The sequence below is a fragment of the Aphelocoma coerulescens genome, chromosome 4A (genome assembly GCF_041296385.1).
Source record: "Aphelocoma coerulescens isolate FSJ_1873_10779 chromosome 4A, UR_Acoe_1.0, whole genome shotgun sequence".
In the NCBI taxonomy this organism is placed as follows: Eukaryota; Metazoa; Chordata; class Aves; order Passeriformes; family Corvidae; genus Aphelocoma; species Aphelocoma coerulescens.
Window position 1 is genome coordinate 11,588,923 of NC_091018.1, and position 23,224 is coordinate 11,612,146.

Consider the following 23,224-nt stretch of genomic DNA (forward strand, 5'->3'; position numbering starts at 1 on the left):
GCTAGAACTCTTCTTATACTTACCAAATATTGTACCACAAAAAATGTAGGAGAGGCCAATAAATACAAAATGAATGTAACTATGAAACCTTCATAACTCTAAAACAATAGTTTAAGTCATGGATTCAGAAATATGTTGTGAAATGGCCAGTTTACTAGTTTGTGAACAGATAAATACTTCCTGCCTGTGTGGCGCGGGGTTGTGGTTTGGGGTTTTTTGTGGGGGTTTTGTTTTGCTTTGGTATGGTTTTTTGGTTTAGATTTTTTTAAAAAACTATTCTGAGAATTAATTTTAAGTAGTAATTTCTTAGTTAAGAAATTTTAGTAATTTCTTAATGTTTAGTAGGGACATCACACATATTTGATACTAAAACAGAATTTAATGCTCTCTTCAGTAGATTGTTTGTGTGGAAACCTGATGAATTCAATTAAGGCTAGCATTTGATTCATCTGCTCACATAAACCATCTGCATGGATTTTATTCACAGGCTCAGAACAGTAGAGCCATATATCTGCAAAACACTGTAATCCAGCATAGATCACTGTAACAGATCACTGCTACCCATGAAAGGAAAATATACCCAAATTTGTCTTCTCTCTCCCTTTTTTTTTGACTAAAGGTTATGAAGCTCTGCATAGTGAATGTAGATCTAGATATTGATCCTGGTGGAGACCAAACAGAAATAGTCCTTATTAAAGTAAGGACTGGTTTATCAGTACAGATATTGCCAATACAAGGGAGCATGAAGCCTTTACTTTTGATAGCAGCATGACTCTTAAGTAGCTAGTGGAACTGCAGTGTGAAATATGTAACTAAACACTCTTTGGTTTATTTTTTGTGGTACTGAAGAGTGAAGGGTGTGTTAGACAAAATTAGATAGAAAAATTGATTATTGGAAGGATGAGAAAAGGATTGATCAAAGAAAAGACTGTAAAGTTCAGAGTATTTGGCTCTGATAACTATTGATGAATACTTAAAAATCTCATAATTGGTGACAGAATTTCTGGTGTCTCTGGCAATTTCCCTGAAGACATGTTTCCATTTTAGAATTTCCTGTTTATACTTGTATTTTGGGAAGGAAAAAAAAAAAAGAATTGGGAATTAGTTGTTTGACAAAGTATTATAGTAAAGACCAGGTGAGAATTACCCCATTTATTTTTTCTCTGTTAACATATGTAATTAGGGAATCCTACTAATTTTTTGTATTCTCAACTGTAGATCACCTGATTTAGTGAAGCACTGAAATCTGTCATCCAGAAATCTGTCATACAGTTTGATGAGTGCTTGGACAGTGCATTTCAAAGTTTATCTCTGGGGTGCAGACTCTTCAAGAGTAGCTTTGACTTCACTGTCCAAAACTTCCATATTTGTCTCTTGGTGTTGTCAGATTAAGAACAGGGTGAAAAAAAAGCTGTAAAACATACTTTTAAACAGAAACTTAGCTCTCTGTGTATTGGTCCAAAGTTTGGCATAATCTTCTAATACATGAAAATTTCCCTTTTTATTCCATACAGCTCTTCAATGAAATGATTCAAGAAAATGGTTATAATTTTGACAGATCATCACCAACATTCAGTGGCATAAAGGAACTTGCTCGACGTTTTGCTTTAACATTTGGATTGGATCAGTTGAAAACAAGAGAAGCTATTGCTATGTTACACAAGTAATTGTGTGCTTTGTATTACTTCCATTTTTGTAAACACTTCCTGACTAACATAAGATAATCTTTTTCATCTAGTTTAATACTAAGTGCATCAGCCCTAGAGATGATATAGCCCATATATTAATTAGAAGACAACTGCAGTTTTGTCTCTGAGTAAAAGCCAAATGTTTCGTATTGTTGGTGTTCTCCAGCATCGTTGTATAAGTATGTAAATGATACCAGTGTCAATGCTATAATGAAAAAGCCTTTTTAATGTCTGGTCCATAACAGTAAGAACAGATCCACTTCATTATCAGTGGTGGTCATGTTGTCCTCATGCAGAAAACTCGCAATGCAAGGTAGAAATTCCATGACAGAAAGAGTGTGTCTAGATTCAGATAATGACTGGTGTTCACTTTTTTTCCTGGAATATGGAATCATCAAATTATTGCTTTCTTGACATAAAGGAAAGGGTTTCAGTTTTAGTAGCTCATGGTGCTTTGAACTTTTGTTTGTTCTTTTTCTGATGCAATTTTTAATTTCTTCTTAGGGATGGCATAGAATTTGCTTTTAAGGAGCCTAATCCACAAGGTGAGAGCCACCCACCATTAAATTTGGCATTTCTTGATATTCTCAGTGAGTTCTCCTCGAAACTTCTCAGACAAGACAAAAGAACAGTGTAAGTATTTTCTTAATATTCTTAACATTTGTAATGATAACCACAAAAGACATGCATCAGAATAAATATTTGTGTATTGTATTCATCTAAAGTGGAATCTGACACATCAAGGTAGGTTTACGCTAATGTAAGTCAAGTATGCTCACAGAGGGTAAATTGTAGTTATCATTGTTATTTTTCATTTTACGGTGAATGAACAGAAATCGTATTCCAGATTTGCTGTTGTCAGGCCTTTCTGTTAACTAGATGAGAAACATAGGGTGATAATTTCACCCCAAAACACAAATTAAGTGGTTACTTACCTTGACGTGTTAATGTTTTGTTACAGATTTTTTGCATCTCTGTGTTTCTGTTTGCATTTAAAGGTATGTTTACTTGGAGAAGTTCATGACCTTTCAGATGTCTCTACGAAGAGAAGATGTGTGGCTTCCTCTCATGTCCTACCGAAACTCTTTATTAGCTGGTGGGGATGATGATACCATGTCAGTGATTAGTGGAATCAGTAGTCGAGGATCTACAGTAAGAAATAAGAAGACAAAGCCAGCAACAGGCAAGCGGAAAGTACCCGAAGGTAGAACTTCTCTCATCTTAAAATTTACTAGAGTAGATATTCATATAAACTGTGTTCCATATTTGTTAGTGTGAGTATATTGGTATGCCTTAGTGTATTTTTTCAGAACAGATAACTTCTGACCATGTATATGTCTTAGTGAGAAAGGTATTCATTTGATTCACAAAAGGAAATAAGGGCATAACACAGTGTTAAGTCATACAGTAGAAAAATACAGAAATGCTCCAGCCAGTGATTATAAATCCAGGCCTTTTGAGGCACATGTAAGACTTTGTGGCAAAATTAAAGCAGTTGATTCTCTGTAAACAGAAAGTACACATTTAATTTGTGTTTCAATATTCACTTCTAGACTAGTTTGAAAAAATCTTCACGGATGTTCTTCTTGTGTTTGCTTCCAGCTGAAGAAAGCAGCAGTAGTGACAGTATGTGGCTGAACAGGGAGCAGTCAATGCACACACCAGTCATGATGCAGACACCTCAGCTCACTTCCACGATAATGAGGGAGCCCAAGAGATTGCGACCTGACGAGAATTACATGGGTGTCTATCCTATGCAGCCCGAGCACCACCAACCGCCGCTCGACTACAAGTACGTACATGAGTAGGTCTGCTTTGTGTTAGTGTTCATACACAAAACCAGTACATGTTTAAAATAGAATAATGGTCTTTTTAAGCACGCAAGTAACGTGGATGTTGGCTCAAAGGCAACAGGAAGAAGCCGCGCGGCAACAACAGGAGAGGGCAGCGATGAACTACGTCAAGCTGAGAAGCAACTTGCAACACGCCATGTGAGTGGAGTGAAATGTTCCTTCAGTGGGTTGGGGAGGGTTTATAAATGCTGTGTTAACACCTGTATCTTTTAAGAGGGATATGTCTTCTAAGTTTGAAAGTTCTCTGCATTCTTAAGGCCTGTGTGGTTCTACAGAAAAAAGTACAGGTTGCAAACAAAAACCATGGGCATATGTATTGAAGAGCTTTACATCTTTCCCCTACTTTTTGATTATTACCAGTACTTCATGTAACATAGTTTCAGTGGTGGCTTTTTTTTTTTTTATACAGTGACACCAATTAATATAATTAGAATGATTCCTTAGTTTTCTCATAAGATCTGATGTTTCATGTAGAAGTTATGACGAAAGAGGATGAAGGACTGTGTGGGAATATTTGTAGTGGTTTTACACATCTGCTTTATTGCGAAGACATTCTTCTTGCCTTATCATAAGGCAGAAACCATTTTTCTTTAGGTGGCAAAACCTAAGTTCTTTCTCACTTGAGCATAAATTAGGTATAGAGTAGATCTGCTTATCAGTTCTCACACCCTCTCAGAATACCCATTTAGCAGTGTACCACAGTTATCTAAATTGACCTTTGCTAGGCGTTCTCCCACACTCTCTCAGTATCTTCTGGTTAAATACCAGCTTTCTTTAGTAGTAGTTGTGCATTTATTTAATTACTTCATTTCTGTTTCATCTAATGGAATTATCATTTATTGGGAGTCCCTTACTGAGCATTAGCTTTTTAAATAGATAAAAGTTAACTTGATTTAGTGCTAAACAGTATTGTTTTTCATTTCAGTCGACGTGGCACAAGTCTAATGGAAGATGATGAAGAGCCAATTGTTGAAGATGTGATGATGTCATCAGAAGGGCGGATTGAAGATCTTAATGAAGGCATGGATTTTGACACCATGGACATAGACCTAGTAAGAAATTTACTACTCTTTTGGTGGTCTTAGGATTTGTATTTCTGCTTTTGAAGTAAGATATTTGAAATTTTCCTTCCTATAAAACAAAAATCATTCTGGTTGCTTTCTGCATTGTTAAAGGTCTGTGCTGTTGTCTGTGTACAAGAGCCATCTGCTCCAACTGCCATACAAAAAGCAAGAACGCTTCCTGTAATAACTAATAATAACGTTTATCTTGTGAATTCTTGCCCCTTGAGGGTTCAGCTTCACTGACTACAGTGTAAAACCTCTGTTCTTCTGGTGAAATTACACTTAACCTGTTTGTTTGTTTGCTTTCTAAAGCCACCATCAAAGAACAGGAGAGAAAGAACGGAACTAAAACCAGATTTCTTTGACCCCGCTTCAATCATGGATGAATCGGTAGGTTAACTTATGTAAGGGGAAAGTAATGTACATCAATCTTAAGGTTTCCATACTCTCTTACTTCAGATTTTAAATGGAAAGAATGCAATCTTCAGGTTGTCATTGTTAGCTTATTTTGACAGACTGGTACAGTCAGAGAAGTATTTTATGCTGTAATTCAGCTCCATACATTCTAGGGTGGTCAAGTGTTCCTTGCAAGTTCATAGGATTTTTGTTCTTAATATTTATATATACCTATGTAAAAATTAAAAGCCTATGATTCTGAGCAGAAAATACATCTGGTGTGGAAAAGACCCTCGCAGAGACTGGTAGCAAAGAGCGTTAGAAAAATAAAGAAATGTGCATACACAGTATTAAAGGCAAGTTTCCTGTTGTGCTAGCGAGCTTAGTTCAGTGACTCTGGTGTCATTACCAAATGTCAGCATTGGACGGTTTGCATTTTGTGGTTATTTTTTTTTCTTTAATTGGCATATTTACTTTTGTGCATAAGTAAGATAATGGAGAAAATAAGATATAATACAGATATCTGTTTATAGAGATGAGAGGTATTTTTTCTTTCTATATGAAGTTTTAGGTCCAAAACATCCGAAGTCTGTAGTTTCTGCTTGCAGTTGCCCTTTTATCCGACTTGATAAATCTGCAGTCTCTATTCTCTTTTAAAAATCTGCATGAGGGATTCCTTCTGTCTTGAACCACTTGTAAAGTATGCAGCCATTTTTGACCTTGTGTAGCTGGTACAAAATTACACTGGAAATAACAAGCTGCAGCAAGCCAGCAGAGGACAGTACAACAAGGCTTCCTGGGAATCTTGGACAGCTTGGTGGAATTTGGAAGATGGTTATGGTTTTTTTTACAGTATTGTTGCAGCGTGAACCTGTTGTTGTTTATGGGAGAAAGAAGTCCTAAATACTGTTTTAAATGCAAATCCATATATTTTGTACCAGTAGGGCTTTGCTTTAGTAATAATGAATCAGTTAGGTTGTGCGTCTGGCTGTCGTGTGTTCTGTTCCTGAAGTAACACCAAGAAAATATCTTACCTGTTCTCTGACATTCTGTTTTACAATAGTTCTTCCCCTCCTCTTCTCGATTTTTCCTGGACTGATCTGTGAAATACCAGTCACTTTTTAGTCTGACAATGCTGAAACCTTGGCCTTCTCCAGGTTGCATTGAATTGATTTGAGACCCCTTTTAGCTTTCCAGCTCTAACCCTAGTTGAGGACCGCTCTAACAGGCCGAGGTTCCCTCCCCGGCCCTGCTGTGCCGCGGGCGCAGTGCGCGGGAGCGGCCGCGCGGGGGCAGCCGCCGGCAGCGGAGCTCAGCGCGGGGAGCGCGGGGTGGGGCCGGGCGGGGAGCGGGGCTGCGCAACAGCCGCTCCTTTACATAACCCCGGCGGGAGACAGGCCACCAGATAGCACGGGCACACGGGAAAGCGGAGCTGAATCTGACAGCCAGTGTTCAGTGGAAAAAACAATTTCACAAGTGCAAAAAAAAAATATCTCAGAATAAAGTTTATTTGCTTTATTCATATAATTTATTTCAGGGATCCCTTATTCTTGGAGTTGTTGCACTTGTTTTTAATAGGTGTAGACATAATAAAGCTGTTTAATTTATTCAGATGCATATGGTTTATGATCAGACTTCTAGTCTGTCTTTTAATTTTTTGGTGTGCCCAGTTATTACTGGCACCAGAGGCAGTTCTGTCTGTGTGCTGCATTGTAGGAGGCACCCAAAGTGAATTTAATTAAAAGAACAGTAAAAATTGGTTTGTGAACAGATAAATATGAACAGCAGTGTTAAGGTTCAGGAAAATTTAGTCTCTTTTGGCTCTTGCTGATTTTATAAACTCCTGTAAAAGCTAGGGCACTCACAAAATCTGGATCTTCTGGGTTTTTTTGGCACATCAGTGGTCATACTTACTTCCATTGGCATAGAAAGCTATATATCCTGTTCCCACATGGGAAGTGGAAAATGATTCTTTGTTTCAGGAAAACTTTTTCTTTCCCTAGTCACCCAATCTCCTGAAGTACAGTTGCTTGATTTTACCTGATGACTGTTTGATTTTTCACTGTCTTCCTGACAGAGTGGATACATTTCCTAGGAAATGTTAAGTTTGTGTCCTGGTTGGCTGATGTGGGATGGCCTGTGGTTTCTGTGATCACAGATGCAGCAGCAGCAGCCGGTGTCTGAAGTGTTTTGTCCCAGGTTTAGTTGCTGGAAATAACACACTTGATTTCAGATTGAGGCCAATAGAATGTCATTGTCAAAGAACTCTGAGTTAGGCACCTAACTAAAAATTCTTTTGCAATTATTGCCTAAAATAATTAAAACACAGACTTTATCACATCCCTACTGGATCTAATTAATTTCAAGTGTGAGAAAAATATTTCTAATGAATGAGGAACCATTTTCATATTATTATCTAAATCAAAGTATGGTTAATCTGGTTTGGAAGAAAAATAAACTTAATAATGCCTTAACATATCTTGAAGTGTCTTAATCTTAAATCATATACTAATTGCTTTGTTATTTGTTAAATGTGTAGTAGACTACAAATTGACACCATTTCTAACTTTTTTTTTAGGTTCTTGGGGTGTCAATGTTTTAATACCAGAGCAGCAAATAAATCAGTGGTGAAGTCATTTTCTAAGTGGAAGAGGAAGTTTTTCAATACAAAATTGTGGTAGATACAGTGAAATTCTGAACAGATTTTTCTCTAAGGAGAATGACATGCTTTCAAGATCAAGTGCATTGAAGGGGCAGTTTTGTTTGCCTGAAAGAAAAAAGAAATGTAAAGGACAAGTAAACAATTTGAGGATAAGCTACACTTTTTGTTGGGAAAAAAAATTCAATATTTTATTTATGTGCTATCAGTTTATTTCTGGATCATAAGAAGTATTCCCTCTGAGTTTTGTTCTTAACAGTCTGAGAGGTGTTTGGTACAGATTTGAGCCCCTCTCTATACATTTGCTGGCTATACTAAATAATCATGAGCTCTGCTGGATTGCTGTTCACATCCACGAACTGAAATAGTAGATGGATTGGTTTTCTTACAGTGATAGAACGAACCAGAAGAGTTGTCAGTATTTTCAATCAAATGCAAACTTCAGCAACAGAAGGTTTGTATTAATTAATCATGAAAAAAAAATACATAAAGCAGAATTTTAACAGCTTTTTAATCTAAAACACACTTTTTATTCCAAAAGCTTCATGTTAGCCTTCTCAGAAAGGTCCATAAGCTATAAGCTACCAGAACGTAACAGATTTCACTCTTGCTTGCCCATTACCAACCCTGAAAGTTTGCTTGTCCTTTAAGAAAAATGTAATGTTGTGAAATTCCTTCCAGTAGTGCCACTGTATTTTGTCTCCAAATAAAAGAAGCTTATTGTAGTATGTTTGCAGAAAAATTCTAAACAAAAATTATACAGCTTATTAGAGTGTGGGAATAGGGATCTAAATTTTAAATAAAATTATATATATATATAAATTGGTGCTGATTTTATAATTGCGCAGTTTGTTTAGTTTTTTCTTACTTTTAAATTCCAACTTAAAATTATGAGGTTTCAGAAATATATTGAAAGTTTAACAATGTTTAAAAATAGAAGAGCATGAGAATTCATGCTTTAAAAATGATTTTTAAATTTGTATTTTATATTGTTTTATCTATCTGTCTTTGCAAGCAGTCTTCAGGTTAAAGATACTTCTAACAGGTTACAGTACATTTCCTCTATATGTAAATTAGATTGGATAATAGAAATTCATAAACAACCCATAATATTCTTTGAAAGCTAAGCTTTAAACTTCATTTTGTGTCCATTCACAAATAAATTAAATTTGGTCTAAAACAGAAAGTGGATCTATGCCATTTTGACATTGACTCATTTTGCAAGGCTTAGGCAGCTAGACATCATTTTAAAGGAAATATTAACTTATATTACATATGTATATTTTTTGTCAGTTGTCTCTCAGTTCTTGAGGTATATTATTTTAATCATTCCATGCCTTAATACGCTTGCAATACAAGAATCTCCCCAAATGGGTGAATACAAAAAGGCTTCCTGTTTTTAGACTCAGAAATTAAACATTCGGCTGTGGTAGCCAAAAACCATAGATTATCTAAAGGATCATGATAAAATATAATTATTTTACTAAGTCATGGGGTAACAACAAACTCAAAACTAGATCTGCCTAACTCATTTTACATAAATAAATACTCTCATGTCTAAAAGTACTGCCTATATTGTTTTCCACACCACTGCATTTAATAGAACTGCTGAGAGGACTGTATATATGATTTTAAACTTAAGTTGATTTTTCTTACTCTTGAAGGAGTGTTTCTTTGTGAAAGCAGTTCTTACAGCTTTGTTTTCAACCAGCTAAAAATGTTTTATATATTTACCTTAACCTGTTGTCCTCCACATTCTATTGTCCTAATTGTACTGTTTTCTGATTTGTATTTATGTCTTGAGACAGTAACTTTTTGAATAAAAATAAACCTACAGTATGTTGTATGTTTGATCTTTTTAAATTGGGGTTATGGGAGGACAGTGAAGAAAGGGGTATGAGTAATGCAAATGTTATGTTTATAGAAATCAAAATCTTTTTCCATGTCTTTTAAGTGTTTGTCTCAGAGTTGGGATAATGTATGAAAAACTGCACTGTTTTATATTTGTAATAAATTGTACAAGTTTTTAAAATGTGAATAAAGCACTAATTGGGTAATAATTTAAAGCAGAAAAGTTAATGCAATCATGATTGTTTTAAATATGCTTTAATTTGAGATAAACTTGTTAAAAGAATTAGTGTAAATACAGAGTGAGCTTTTGAAGAAGTTAGTACCTGCAAATAAAATTTTTAAAATTTGTATAGAACTTTTACATGCCAAGAAAGCAGTGGTTAATTATTTTTGTGTTAACGTTTTTTAAAGGTGTATTAATAGCCTTTCTGTTGGTTTCTTTTTCCTAATAACTATTATCTGATTTTACTCAGAATGCTTTTGATTCAGACATTGGAGATGCTGTACATAGTCCAATGGAAATACCATTAAATGTGTATACTACTTTCCATTCCTTAAATTTATCATACACCTGGTAAACATTCTGAGATTAATTGGCCAGCGAGCAAGGGAATGAGGGGAACACCCTAAATATGGCTTCCCCTCCCATTCCCCTTTCCTCAGCTACTGAGCACCTCTAGCTGGGGATTGAAAATTCCTTTCTGGTACAAGACTTTTTAAAGCAGTAATTTTAAAATCTTAGCGAGATAACACTTTTAATCCTTGCTAATGTAACTTAAGAAGTTTTGCATTGGTTTTTATTTTAGTTTTATTATTGCAAATGTTCATTATTCCTGTCTCTAAATCCTGCTGTAAGTTCAATAGTACCTTGTGGAAAATTGTTTTAGTAGGTTTTAAGTTTCTAACGCAAGAAAAATACCTTCACTATACAATGTAAAGTCTGTTCTAGTTATACCATTTTGATACAAAAGCCTGTAAATGGAAGAAATTGGAGTTTTGAAGAGAGATATGATAAAAATGTAGAAAAAAGCAAGCTATTCAGAAAAAGTAAAGCCTGTCCTCTGGTTTGCCAGAGAGGCCATAGGGAAGGTATTGACACAGAATGAATTTCAAAGGAATAGTCTCCACATATTCTGTAAAAAGTATTTCTTGATATTAAACAACCAAAGAGAATATGTAAGACGTTAGTGATGGCTGTTGTTTGTTTGGTTGGTTTTTTCTCCTTTGGTTGGTGTGATGTTGATTCCTGTAGCGTGTTAGGGCTCGCAAATCCCCATCTTGTATCTCAGTACAACTAGAAAACTGCCTCTTTAAAATCTGATCCTCTATTTCCCCCATAGTTTACACATACACTTGTCCTAGTGTGGGATTTCAGGACAGCAATACAATTAACTTCCTACCCATACTGGATTTTTTGAACTGCTTTGATTCACAACAATGCTTTGCTGCTTTTTAACCCATAGATACTTTTTTTTTTTTTTAAATAGCCTGATGAATATCAAGGACTTGTTCATTCTTTGAAACGTGTCAAAATTGTCAATTTGTGCTTCAGAATTCTTTTGATAAAACACAAATTGGTTCTTTAAAAATATTTTCATTCCTACTTAACTGCTTTAATTTAATATTCTTCGATCAATCTGTGATACTGAAATGTAATTTATGCCATTGCCTCATTTTTCATAATCCTATGTAATTTCTTGTACTGAGGTTGTTTAATTTCATATGTATTTGTTGGCATCCAAAAGGGAGCATAGTTTTGATGGAGGTGGATGACGACATGTACTCGGAAAACAAGGTAATGTAGGACAATACTGTTCTATAATAATTCTGTTTTAAAAGTAACAGTTCCATGTGAATGGTGCCTCTCATTTTCCTCAGCTGTCCTTCTCTCCTGTATCCCTTCTTCATGTTGCTGTGCTTTCTTGAATCTATTTCTTTAAATCTTAATTTTTTCCTTTTTTTTTAAAGTTTTTACCAGCTAGATGTTGTTATAGCTGTTTGAAATGGTGCCTTCCAGCTAGACAGTCAGTTGCTGCTTTTTGTTGTGGTTTTTTGCAGCTACTGCCAGGTTTTATGGATGTAAATCATAGTGGCAGTACAGTGGTAGGAAGCTATAGCTGTGCCCAGAAAAATGATCCAAAGCATGTTAAAGTGATTGGATGGATAGCTGACAGAAAACATCCCTGTCCTTCAGAGAATATGTACAGTTCTTTAATGTCATCGTGCTTCCCCAACCTGATTGTGTAATTTCTGCTGAGCTTGTCTCAGCAGTTTTTTGATTGGAAAATAAGAGGAAAAGACATCACGTTTTGTGTATATTAACTGTTTTTGTTGAAGAAAAAGCTGCAGTTACCAGTTTTAAAAGTGAAATTTGTGTTCAGCTGATAACAGCTTGAATTCTGCACTTTAGAAAAGCTATTTAAAAGAACCTAATAAAATATAAAAGTAATAAAACCTCTGGAGGCCTAGAACATCTCAAATTAGGAAGGAGATGTGAAGTTGGTAGTGACTTTGTGAAAGCATTCAAGTAATACAACAAGGCTTGGGAAAATGGATTAATGAGTTTGAAGACAGTTTCTTGTTTGTTAGAGGTGGGTAGTGGCAGGTGAGAGATCAGTGCACACAGCAGCAACTTGTTCCTGATCTGGTGGGCTGTGAGTACAGCTAGAATGATCTCTCAGAAATTTAGCAGGGATGGTGTCCTTGTGCTCATCTAGCCCTTCTCTAGACTGCTCATTCAGTACATTTGCCCTTAAGCTTTTCTCCCTAAATCCCCTGTACCATCTGTAGGGCCCCAGCTGTGGGACATGGTGTGAGCACTGTGCTGCAGTTCCCTCAGCTGTAGGAGGGCTGGGTTGGCTCAGGGCTTCAGCTCTGCTCTGATCCCGAGCTGCCCAGCACTGGGGTTTCCGTGCTGGAGGGCTGCAGCCTCAATATCCTGGCCAGCAGCTCCACATGACACCTATTTCCCACCCCACATGGCCATCAGGGAAGCCTTGCAATTGGCTGCTGCTTTGTGAAAAGCAGTTAAACCACAGTTCTTGAGTGACATATGCACCCATCTCTTATTATTTTAACACACTCTTTTCACAGGCTTAAATTCTGTTTTCTTCTTTTCAAACTGCTGCACTCCATCAAAAGCAAAAAAGCAAACCACATCCACTTGTTTTTCATATCATGCACAAAAGCACTTAAAGATGTGGCATATCTTATATTTAGCCTGCTTTTTGTATTGTTCATCTTAAAACACTGAGCTGTCTTTTACACAACTCTTCTTATGTATCAACTGACAAAACCTGTCTTTCCATTATTTCTGTTGCCAGTTTATAATCTTTTGAATCTTGAAAAGCAGAGTTCTTGGGGGGTGTTTTTTTAAACTGAAGTCTTCCATTACAGACAAGAATCAAAATACTCTGTGAAACCTAGTGTGGATTAGGGAAGTGGCATTGTCGGTGAAAACAGTATCTTGTCAGTTCCATCCTGTTTGAGGGACTGATGGTGTTACAGTTTAAGGGTTTATTGTGTAAATGCTTGTAACTGGAGAAATCTGTGCATTTGCACTATTGGTCATTTTCCTTGTTAGGGACCTTTTTATTCTTGCTCATATCAATAGCTTGTATGTGGTGAAAGCAGCTTGTTGAAGTGCTGTGAAGTAAAAGAAGCAGATGTTATATTTAAGGATACTTCCATTACAAATTCTCTCTTTTATTTATTTTTTTAAATCTTGCAATGCTTAATCTTCTGCTTCAGACTGACAATTTTAACTGCATAGTTCACTAGCTCACTTGGGGCAGATTTGTAGGTCTGCCAGAAAGAAAGGGTGTCCTATAGAGCAGAGAGACTGCCAAGGATGCAATTTCAGCTGTTAGTGTTGCCTTTTCCTGGGATTTGTATCGAGTTAACCAAAGAGAAATAGGCTGTGTTTGTTCTGGCACACTACTGATTTGTCTCAGATTGTGACAAAGCTGCAGATTTTGTGGATTTGGACAGTTTAGAAGCATTGTCTCTTCACATGCTGTTTCTGTAGTTAACAGTGTTCAATTTAGGTCACTTGATCCATTAGTAAAGTTCAAATACATGTCTTAGTTTTTTCTTAATCTCTGCTCACAAGGAAAGTCAAATTTCTTTTTGAATTTGATTTGCTGTTTATCTCTCATTCATTTACCAGAAACAAATTGTGTGGAGTGGTCCATGAAGCCAAACCACAGCACTCAGTGATGTATAATCAAAACTGTGGTAACTTGGCAGGGTGAGTCCTGTGGGTGGATAACGACTGGTGTTGTACCGAGCACCAACATTCACACAGATGACAGCTCCAGCTCTTGTGTACACCGGCGTAACTCGCATCTGGAGAGCAAGGATGCTCTGACCAGTCACCACCTTGGGGCCTGGCTGACAGCTTGGCCACTGTGTGGTTCCTCCTCAGGCTCTGCTTCCTGCATGGTATCAGACATGTGGGGTGCCCATCTTCACTGAAACGGCAGTTAATTATTATTAATTATCATTCCTATTATCACCAAGCTGTCAGCAGCCTTACCAGTTCTGTAGCCCTGGGTCAGTCACCTTCTGACTCCCCCAAATTAATTTAAAATTGCTTAGCGTGGTCAGCCTGAGCCAGGAAATGCTGTCAAGTCTCACCTGCCTGCAGAGTGAGATAATTAATTTTTTTCAGGAAAATGTTAGACGAACTTTATTTTGGGTCAAGGCTTTCAAGGCAAGGTGTTCTAGGAATAAAAGTACAGATCTGATGCATCAGCATAAAGTACACCCCTGATCCCTCTAGGACTTGGTGGGGAAGAGGAGTGGAGACCCTCCCTCACCTGTGTACATTGAGTGGGATGATTGTTTTCTGAATTTCAGAACAATGGTTCTTGTGATGAGGGACTTTTCCCGTATGATTTTAAGGTAAAGGAAGGTGGATGTTACAGGAATTTGGACTGAATGAGCCTTGTTTTGGCTCAGATACACATCATTAAATAAACTGATGTTCACGGTACAGCTGATTATAAAGAACTCTGCTTCCAAAGGATGAAGATTACACAAAGTAAAGCTCAAGTTAGCAGTACAGGCAGCTCAAATCAGTATATTTTAGAAGTGATACCTTGCAGTTTTTGCAAAGTCAAAGAACTAATTCTGTTTTCACTCTAGTACCATAGCACTTAGGGGAGAGAGTTTCCTGGCTTTGTATGAGCGTCAGCTCTGGGTAGATAATTTGTGGTAATTTACTCATTGAATTTGGCCTCTTTGATTTGTTCAAACATTGGATTTTTTTTTCCCATTATATCTATTTCTGTTGTTACTATCCCTGGTGGAGATTCAGGTATTTTTTTCTGTCACTCTTCCAAAATACAGGGAGTTTTTCTAGTTATGTTTGGTCCCTATTGTATTTTTTTAAATATATCTCATTTTCGGACAACTGAGGCTTTTTAATGCTGTTTCAGTATAGTTCTTGACACCTAACAGATTACCAGGTGAACATAACCTTCATATTGGCAGACAACTTGAGACTTTTATGACAGCTCCTAGTCTCCAGCCAGGAGAAGAAATTGCGACCAGATTGAGGAAAAGTTGCAAATAATTTTTTATGACATCCAAAATGTTGTAAAAGCAGCAAAATGTTACTATATCTAAACCAGACGTAATTTTTAGTGAGGTTGTAGCATCATAGGATGGGATAGGGGTTCTGTGCATGTCCCAGTGAAGCACCTGTGCCACAATTCCTGTCTCCATCACTTGCCCCAGCCAGGAGGAGCCTGACCCCCAGTGCTGGGGACTGCCCTGTGTCCAGCTGGCACAGCCTGGTCCCTGCTCTCTCTCTCAGCCTTCTTGGGGCTGGATTTGACCTGATGTCCGGATGGGAACGTTGCTGTCATGCCTGGTTCACAGCTGTCTTTCACCTGGGATAAGGTCTCTTACAAAGCTGGGGGTTTTTGCCCTCTCTCTCTTTTTATTCCTCTATCACTTTGTTCCTGCAGATCTTCACAAACTAAATCTCTACAAGAACATACAAATAAGCAGAACTGTTCTTGTCACTTTGTGGTAACAAAAAAATTAATCCTTTTTTGAGAGCAGAGAGACCACAGCAGGGCGAAGAGAAAATTGGTTAACGAGACTCTTTTTATAGAGAAGAATAATAGTGATGAAGAGAACAACCTTCTTCAAGGATACTTCCAGGGGTTTTGTGGTGAGAGCAGGGCTGAGGGTCAGTTCTCCACTGTGTTTTGTGAACTGTGTCTGGGAACTTCATCTCTCCCCTGTGTCATTGGGGCTCCAGGAGCTGTCGCAGGACACTGGGAAGGGGTGTGGGTGCACAGGTCTGGTCCCTGGAGCCTCTTCGCAGTTGGAAGTGCTGAATGCTGTTCCTGCCCCAGAGCAGCTCTGCAGAGTGCTCTGCAGAGGGTGGGGGTTTACCTCTGTCTTACTGAACAAAATGAAGTACTTCTGGAGTCAGCAGGAATTAATTTATCAAAATGGGCTGAGTTCTCTGTCTTACAAAAATATTAATATGGAAGGAAAATATTAAATTACAGGATAGAAATGAAGGGCTTGACAGAGTAGAAAGATAAACCAGGAGATGTTTGCCTGGTTTTAGTGGCTGAGAAATTTGAGAGTAGATTGTACTTTTCAGTAGTGTCAGGATGTGCTTTACAGATGCTCTGGTTTAGATGTGTAATGGAAAATAGGTTTTAAGTGCTGGAGTGTTGCTGTGGTGAGGACAGCTGTACCTCCCACTGGAGAGGGGCCAGGTGAGTGATGCTGGGCTCCCTGGAGAATGCTTCAACATTTTTCACTTGCCAGAAATTTGGGGAAGAGAGAATACTTTTTGTTCAGGCTTAAGTGCAGCGTAGATGTAGCTAAATTTATTCTAACACCCAAAATAGCCCAGGAGTGGATGTTGTGGTGCTTTATGCTGTACAGATACTCTTTATCTTCCTGTGTGGGTCCTGCTTAGCCTGAGAGACGCCTATGCTTGCACAGCTGAAGTGACCCCTGCAACAGCAGGGTTGTCTCCCTGGTGTTCCAGGGATACATGGCCACCAGAAGGGCTCCCTTAAGAGACTCAAATTACAGTATAAATCCCATATCTCACTGTGATGTCTCAGAGGAACTGTCTGGGCTTGTTTCAGGTCCATACTTCATTATAGATAAGTGGGGATGAATGCTGTGTAAGCTGGTTGTTCCATTTCCATCATGGGAGCTGCTCCCCATTCCTCCTGTGGGGCCCCTCTCAAGATGATAATTAAAATGGGAGGTCCTCACCACATTGTAGTGGTCTCTAGCTGGGGCTTTGGGAAGATGTTCTCTCTGAATCATCAGAAAAAATGTGTGTATCAACATCTTCTGGACCCTTTTCTCTGCTAATATGTCTTACCATGTCCTCTCAGTGGCCCTCCAGCTAAAAAGAAAAATAAATTTAGAAGTCTGAGCATGTACAGCAGCAATTTGGGATGGCAGTTCCACAGAAGCCAGTCATTCAACTTTACATATTTTCCCCAAATTTTCTTTTTCTTTTAGTCTGTCTTCTGAATGAATTTGTCACAGTGGCAAAGTTTTTCAGCCTGGGAAATACTGATTATTTTCCCCCCTTTTGTGGCTGCCTGACCTAGCAGTAGGACAGACATCTGGCAGTGGTGTTTGGGAGCACCCACTCTCACCTTAGCCTTTGGAGCCACACACCCTGTGGATGCCAGTAAAGCATAAAAGCAGTAACACGGGAAACCACAGGGCCACTGCCAGGTAGCTGATGATATGAGATACAGCTATATCATTTCATTAATAGCATTAACTTCATTAGTTCTTTTCAGCCTTGGGTATGGAATTGGCAGCCTGACCAGAGTGCTGTCCTTGACTTTTTACTGCCTGCCTTAAACATTTCTTCTCAAATTGTTGCAATTTCTTAACTCATTCAACATTTGCACAATTAATTGTCAAATATATTCTTGGCGTAGGAAAAGAGAAAAACCCCACAATTTTTATTTAAAATTTGAGTAGTTTTCAATGAGACTTTGAGTAAGTATTCAGCTCCTGAGCGGATGTCAGGGCTGAGGTAATGCCACCTGCACCAATTAGGACTAATCAGTGTCATTTAAAAAGGAATTTAGGATCTATCAAACTTGATATGCTTTCCATTAAATAATGAATGTTTCTGTCTCCACCCTCTCTATGGTAGTTGAAGTCTCCTTGGCTCTGTAGGTGGATTTGTTTTAAGCCAGACTAAAACTTTGCAGGTTCTTCTTTTCATCAGTGAGGCATTGTTTGAGTGATAAATGCTAGAGGAAATGGGAGCAAAACTCTCTTCTTTCTTGAGGAAATGACCACAAAACCTTGGATGACTTGGTTTTCTTTGCCTCCCTTCTGCACTTCATGTAGCTGGATCCATTTTATTGCATCGTTTCAGTGCCACTGTGCAGAGCGTTATGGCCATGGAGCTGAGCTGGTGGCTCTGTGTTTCCAGGACTCTCACCGATGAGGAGCTCTGGGCTGGGGAGCCATGGAGGAGAGGCAACAGTTTACTGAAGATGGCAGTGGCTCATGAGCTGGGGCAGCATGGGAATGGGTGCCCTCCATCAGTGGAGAAACAGGCCCGGGAGAGCCTTGGCTGTGAGCAGGAGAGGATGGCTCTGCAGGGGTGGGAGGGTTTTAAACTGCTCCTTGTTACCTTCCTTGAAACTGTGCAGGACAGTGTCCCCCCCTCAGAGGGGCTCATGTTGGAAGTGCTCTGCAGAGGTGAGTTCTCAACACCCCATGACATCAAATTCTTTGTGTTGAGCAGGGCCGTTCCCCACAGCAGCACAAGTAAGGGTTCTACAGTACTCTGGGTGTAACAGAGATGGAGGGATGAGTGTTTGAACTTCTGTGAACACTTTCTTGGGTGTCAGTGGGGCCACACATCTTGTGTTGTCCCTTCTCACAGCAGTTTCTGGATGGGAAGTGTGGATGTGAACACCAGAGACTTACGTGGGGAGAGGGTCAGGTACGGGCTCAGCAGGTGCTGCTGGCTGCTCGATTCACTCCACAGTGGAACTGTAGCAAAAACATGATTCTCTCTCACTGCAACTGCTCGACAGAAGGCTGAGCTGTGGGGATGGCTGAGGTGTCTGATGTACACACATTTCCAGTGCCAGGTTGGTGTCCAAGCCATTGAACAGATTTTCTCAAATCATTACAGTATCTTTCAGTAGTGGTGAAGTCTGTGATTCCCTGCGATGCTGTTGGAGGCCACATGGAGCCTCCCATCTAAATTGTCATTTCCTAATGATTTCCTTAATTCTGTCACAAAAGACTACCATCTACAACTTTTAAAAGTTCATGTGCAAATTAAAATCACAATTCCACTTGAAAAGGTTCTGCATGCATCTGAATAGCACAGCATCCTGCGGCTGAGCAGAACACAGAAGTTGAAATTCCACGATATCTGGGCACATCCCTACACAAGCAGCATCAGACAGTGGTACTGAGTGCTCTCCATAGACAGGAGGAGATGCTACAGCCCTCTCTCACTGCCTTCCCAACTTCTGAGAGCCCATCTAGCTCAGAGGAAGGGATGTGCCAGAGCTGCACAACCTCAGGACAGACGGGCAGGAAATGGCTTGAGGGAAGATGGACAGTAACAATTGGCTTGCTTCATTTAGGAGCCTTTGGACTCCTTTCTGCTGTTTCTCTGCCACATGACAGAGCTTGGTGTTTGTCTCACATCCATAAATGAGGGTCGGAAGTGTTGTGGGTTGTACAGGGCCTCCACCTAAAAACCCAGAGTCATCACAGGGCCAGCTGTGGGTTGGCCTGTGCAGATGCAGTGAGCTGGAGTGTCTCTTTCATAATTGAATTTGGCGGGGGGCAGACTGAGAGGGGATAAAAGGAGGGATGGGAATCAAATGAGATATAGGTTAGGAAATGAAAGAAAATACTGTAAGACCGGGAAAAACAGGGTAATTTGTTAATACCAGTCAAGCTGGTTATTTGTTGATTAGGTGGACCCACGCATGTCCTGGGAAAAGAAGCCATTAAGGAAAATGGACCTGCCAGCTAGTGGAGAGAGATGTGATTGAGGAGGAAACTGCTGGTGCTGCTCTAAAAACCTGGGCTTTGAAGGAAACGTTAGTGTTGGGTGGAAAATCTGAAGTCACTAAAATGGAAAGGAAGTTGGGAAGCCACAGAAGGCAGAAAGCTCTGCATAAACCCGATGATGCCGAGCTGGCAGGAGCCCTGCTCAGGTAGGTGAGGCAGGAAAGGCAGCTCCTGCTTGCGCAGAATGGGCCCCTGTGGCAGGACAGCTTCCTCAGCAGCGGGGCTCTGGTGCTCCTCACTGTCAGTCTCTTGTAGCTTTTTGAATGTCTATCATCGCAAAATCCTGTGTGCCTCAGATGAACGAGGGGCCCTGTCTCACTTGTTGTAGGTCTTGGTTCAAACCCCAGTGGGTGAGAGAAAAGCGGCTCCAGGGACTGTGCTGGGCTCTGGCTCCTCTCCAGGCTCCCAGCCCCCAGCTATGTGTGATCCCACAGGTGAATACTCAGCCCTCCTCCATGCAGGAGAGGGGTTTGCTGGTGTTGCAGGATCTATGGGCACAGCCCCTCCTGCAAGTGAGTATGGCCAGTTTGAGTCCCTGTGTGCACGGAGCCATTCGGAGGAGGTCCCCAGGGAGTCCCTGGGCACTTGGATGGGGCGGTGATTGCAGATGGCCCCAGTCCCACAACCAGTTGCCTGTGAGCAAGAGCTGAGACCTGGGTGGAAACAGAGCTTGTGGATTTCCAGTGTGCTGGGCAGCAGTGCCCTCCCTTTAAAGAAGTAAGTGAATGATTTAAAAACTAATTTAGTCCATCACCTCCAGTCCATAGGCTAGGTTTCTTCCAGCTGGGCACAATAGTGTTTTCTGTCCCTGACAGTGTGCAGCTGTACCCCAGGCTGGGCTGTATTCCCTGGGGGCTGCACCTGCTGGGTGAGGGGCCACGAGTGCTGGGCCCAGGGCTGTGTGCCCGGGAAACACTGAGCCGTAGAATTATTTCAGTTGGGAAAGACCTCTAAGACAGTGTCATGGTTTGATACTGGTCAAATACCAGGCACCCATGACAGCTTCTCACTCACCCTCCCCTGCCACAGCTGGACAGAGGAGAGGAAAAAAAAAAATTTAACTACAGGTTCATGAGTTAAGGACTGGGAGAAAAACACTCCTAGGGCAAAACAGGCTTGGCTTAGAGATACAAAGTGAATTTATTACTGACAAAATCAGAGGAGGATAATGAGAAGTAAAATAAGCCCCTAAAAACACCTTTTCTTCCCCCAGTCCCTCCCATCGCAGGGAGACAGGGCGTGTGGGTTTTGGTCAGTTCATCACCCGAGATCTTCTTCCACTGCTCAGGGAGAGGAGCCCTTCCCCTGCTGCACTGTGGGCTCCCTCCCACGGGAAACAGTTCTCTGTGAACTTCTCCAGCATGAGTCCACTCTCACGAGCAGCAGTCCTGCCAAAACTGCTGCAATGTGAATTCCCCCCCATGGACACCCAGTCCTCCCAAAACTGCTGCGCCCTGGGTCTCTCTTCCACGGGGTGCAGCCCTCCAAGGACAGGCTGCTCCAGCCTGGGAGCAGGGCCCTCTCTCTCCACTGGGTCTTCCACTGGATCACAGCCTCCTCCAGGCATCCACCTGCTCTGGCATGGGCACCTCCCCCACAGGCTGTGGGTGGATCTCTGCATCCCCCAGACCCATGGGCTGCAGGGGCACAGCTGCTTCACCATGGTCATCACTATGGCCTGCAGAAGAATCTCAGCTCCGGTGCCTGGAGCACCTCCTCCCCTCCCTTCTCCACTGACCTTGGTGTGTCCATGTTGTTTCCCTCACATATTCTCACCTCCTCCTCTTCTCTGGCTAGGAAAGAACTGTGTGTACTTCGTTTTGATTTTCTTCTTAAATATGTTATCACAAAGGCGATACCATCATCTCTCATTGGCACAGTTTTGGCCAGCAGCATGTCCATCTTCATAGCCATCAGGGATTGGCTCTGCCGGACAAGGTGGAAGCTTCCAGCAGCTCCTCAGAGAAGCCACCTCTGTGGCCCCCACACTACCAAAAACCAGGCCTTGCAAAGCCAACACAGAGCATCATGTCCAACCATTAACACAGCACTACCTAGGCCAGCACTGAGCTATGTCCAAGGGACAAATCTACATGTCTTTTAAATCCTTCCTGGAATGGGACTCCACCACTGCCCTGGGCAGTGCCCTGTTCAGTGCTTGACAACCCTTTAGGCAGAGAAATATTCACAAATACCCAATCTAAACCTCCCCAGGCACAACGGGATTTCATTTCCTTTCATCCTGTCACTTGTTACCTGGCAGAAGAGCCCGACTGCCAACTTGCTACAATCTCCATTCAGGCAGTTCTAGAGAGTGGTAAGATCCCCCCGAGATGACTTTTCTCCAGGCTGAGCCCCCCAGCTGCTTCTCTTCAGACTTGTGCTCCAAACCCTTCCCCATCTCCATGGCCCTTCTCTGGACACATTGGGAACACCACTCAGCTGTCTTGCTCCATTTCCCACTTGCCCCATGGGAGGCAGGGAAAAAGATTTAGGTCTGTCCTGAGTAAATGGATGCAAGGTGGTGGAAGAAAGCCTTCAAGAGGGGTTGGCTCGAGGGTGTTGTCCCCAGGGCACAGTTTTTGGTGGGGATGGGCAGATCAGTCCCACCAGGTATCATCTGATATTCATATGTTGCCAGGCTGGGCTCCATCCTGTGGGTGTCTGTCTGTCCATCCCACAGACCTCTGTCCTGCTTTTCATGCTCCGGAGCCTGGGATTGAATACTCCCACCATCTTGGCACAGGGCTCTGCTGGCTGGAGAAAAAGCCCACTGTATTCTGGGCTTGTGGCAGAAGTCTGCAAAGGTTTTGTGACCTTTTTTGATGGTTCAGGAAGGGGAAAGAAAAAAAAAGTGGATTTTCTTTTTAAATGCTTTGTTCTTGCTCTGGGGCTCTGCAGCCTTTCAGGCACCTGAGTAAATGTTTGTTCTGATGAACTGCTCGCTCTGCATCTCTGTGGTCAGAGTGAAGTGGTTTGTGCTGGGTCACTAATAAAAAATAGATATTTGCATTTCTGTTACAAATTGTGTTCAAAGCACCAGGCACGAGTGATGGCACTCAGTGAGTGATTGCTGGGTTTCATTGCTTGGCCTGTGACTCCTGTCTGTCTGCTGCTTTGATGCCAGATCTCCAAAAAAGCCCTGAACTCACCTGGGGATGGGTTTTTAAATGTGCATCATCTGATTCAAGTACAAAGCAGATGAGCAGTGTTATAAATGTGATCAGTCACTCAGGTGCTTAAGTTAAAGCATTATCTCTCTGAAAATCCAAATACCTGTTAATCTTCAATCGGAGCTGCTGGCTGCTGCATTTTTCCCCAATTTATTTATTTTTAATATCTATCTACTAGTATAGCACTCCACTCTTCAATACCAGGGGGAAAAGCTGTGCAGCCTTGCTGGCAAGAATGTCTAGGGAAAGCAATGTGATTTGTGTTTGTGCACGAGCAGTGACAGAATTGAAGTGTAAATAAGGGTTCAGGCTGTGTAAATCTGCGCTGCACGAGGTGCTGCTTGGTGGTAAATCCCTGGGAGGAGGCGGCAGGAGCCTGTCTGGGCTCTGGCTCTCTGCGGAGCAGAGCAGTGGATGAAGGAAGGAAGCAGTGAACACACAAATTTCCCCCCGCCCCAGGTGAGACTTTGTC

The 23,224-nt window shown here is 40.8% G+C and overlaps 1 protein-coding gene across 7 annotated transcripts in view; it reads left to right on the plus strand.

Annotated features, from left to right (window-relative positions):
- STAG2 (STAG2 cohesin complex component) overlaps positions 1-9,496 on the plus strand; it is a 76,235-nt gene extending 66,739 nt beyond the window's left edge. For 5 of the 7 annotated variants that reach the window (XM_069015339.1, XM_069015345.1, XM_069015346.1 and 2 more), the window contains 8 exons: positions 1,515-1,663; positions 2,193-2,321; positions 2,687-2,892; positions 3,291-3,480; positions 3,566-3,679; positions 4,467-4,593; positions 4,918-4,995; positions 7,580-9,496. In XM_069015339.1, coding sequence (XP_068871440.1) covers positions 1,515-1,663; positions 2,193-2,321; positions 2,687-2,892; positions 3,291-3,480; positions 3,566-3,679; positions 4,467-4,593; positions 4,918-4,995; positions 7,580-7,603 — 1,017 coding nt within the window. In that variant the 3' untranslated portion in view covers positions 7,604-9,496. The other 2 variants (XM_069015344.1, XM_069015342.1) reach the window with 2 other exon arrangements.
- Positions 9,497-23,224: the final 13,728 nt, after the last annotated feature.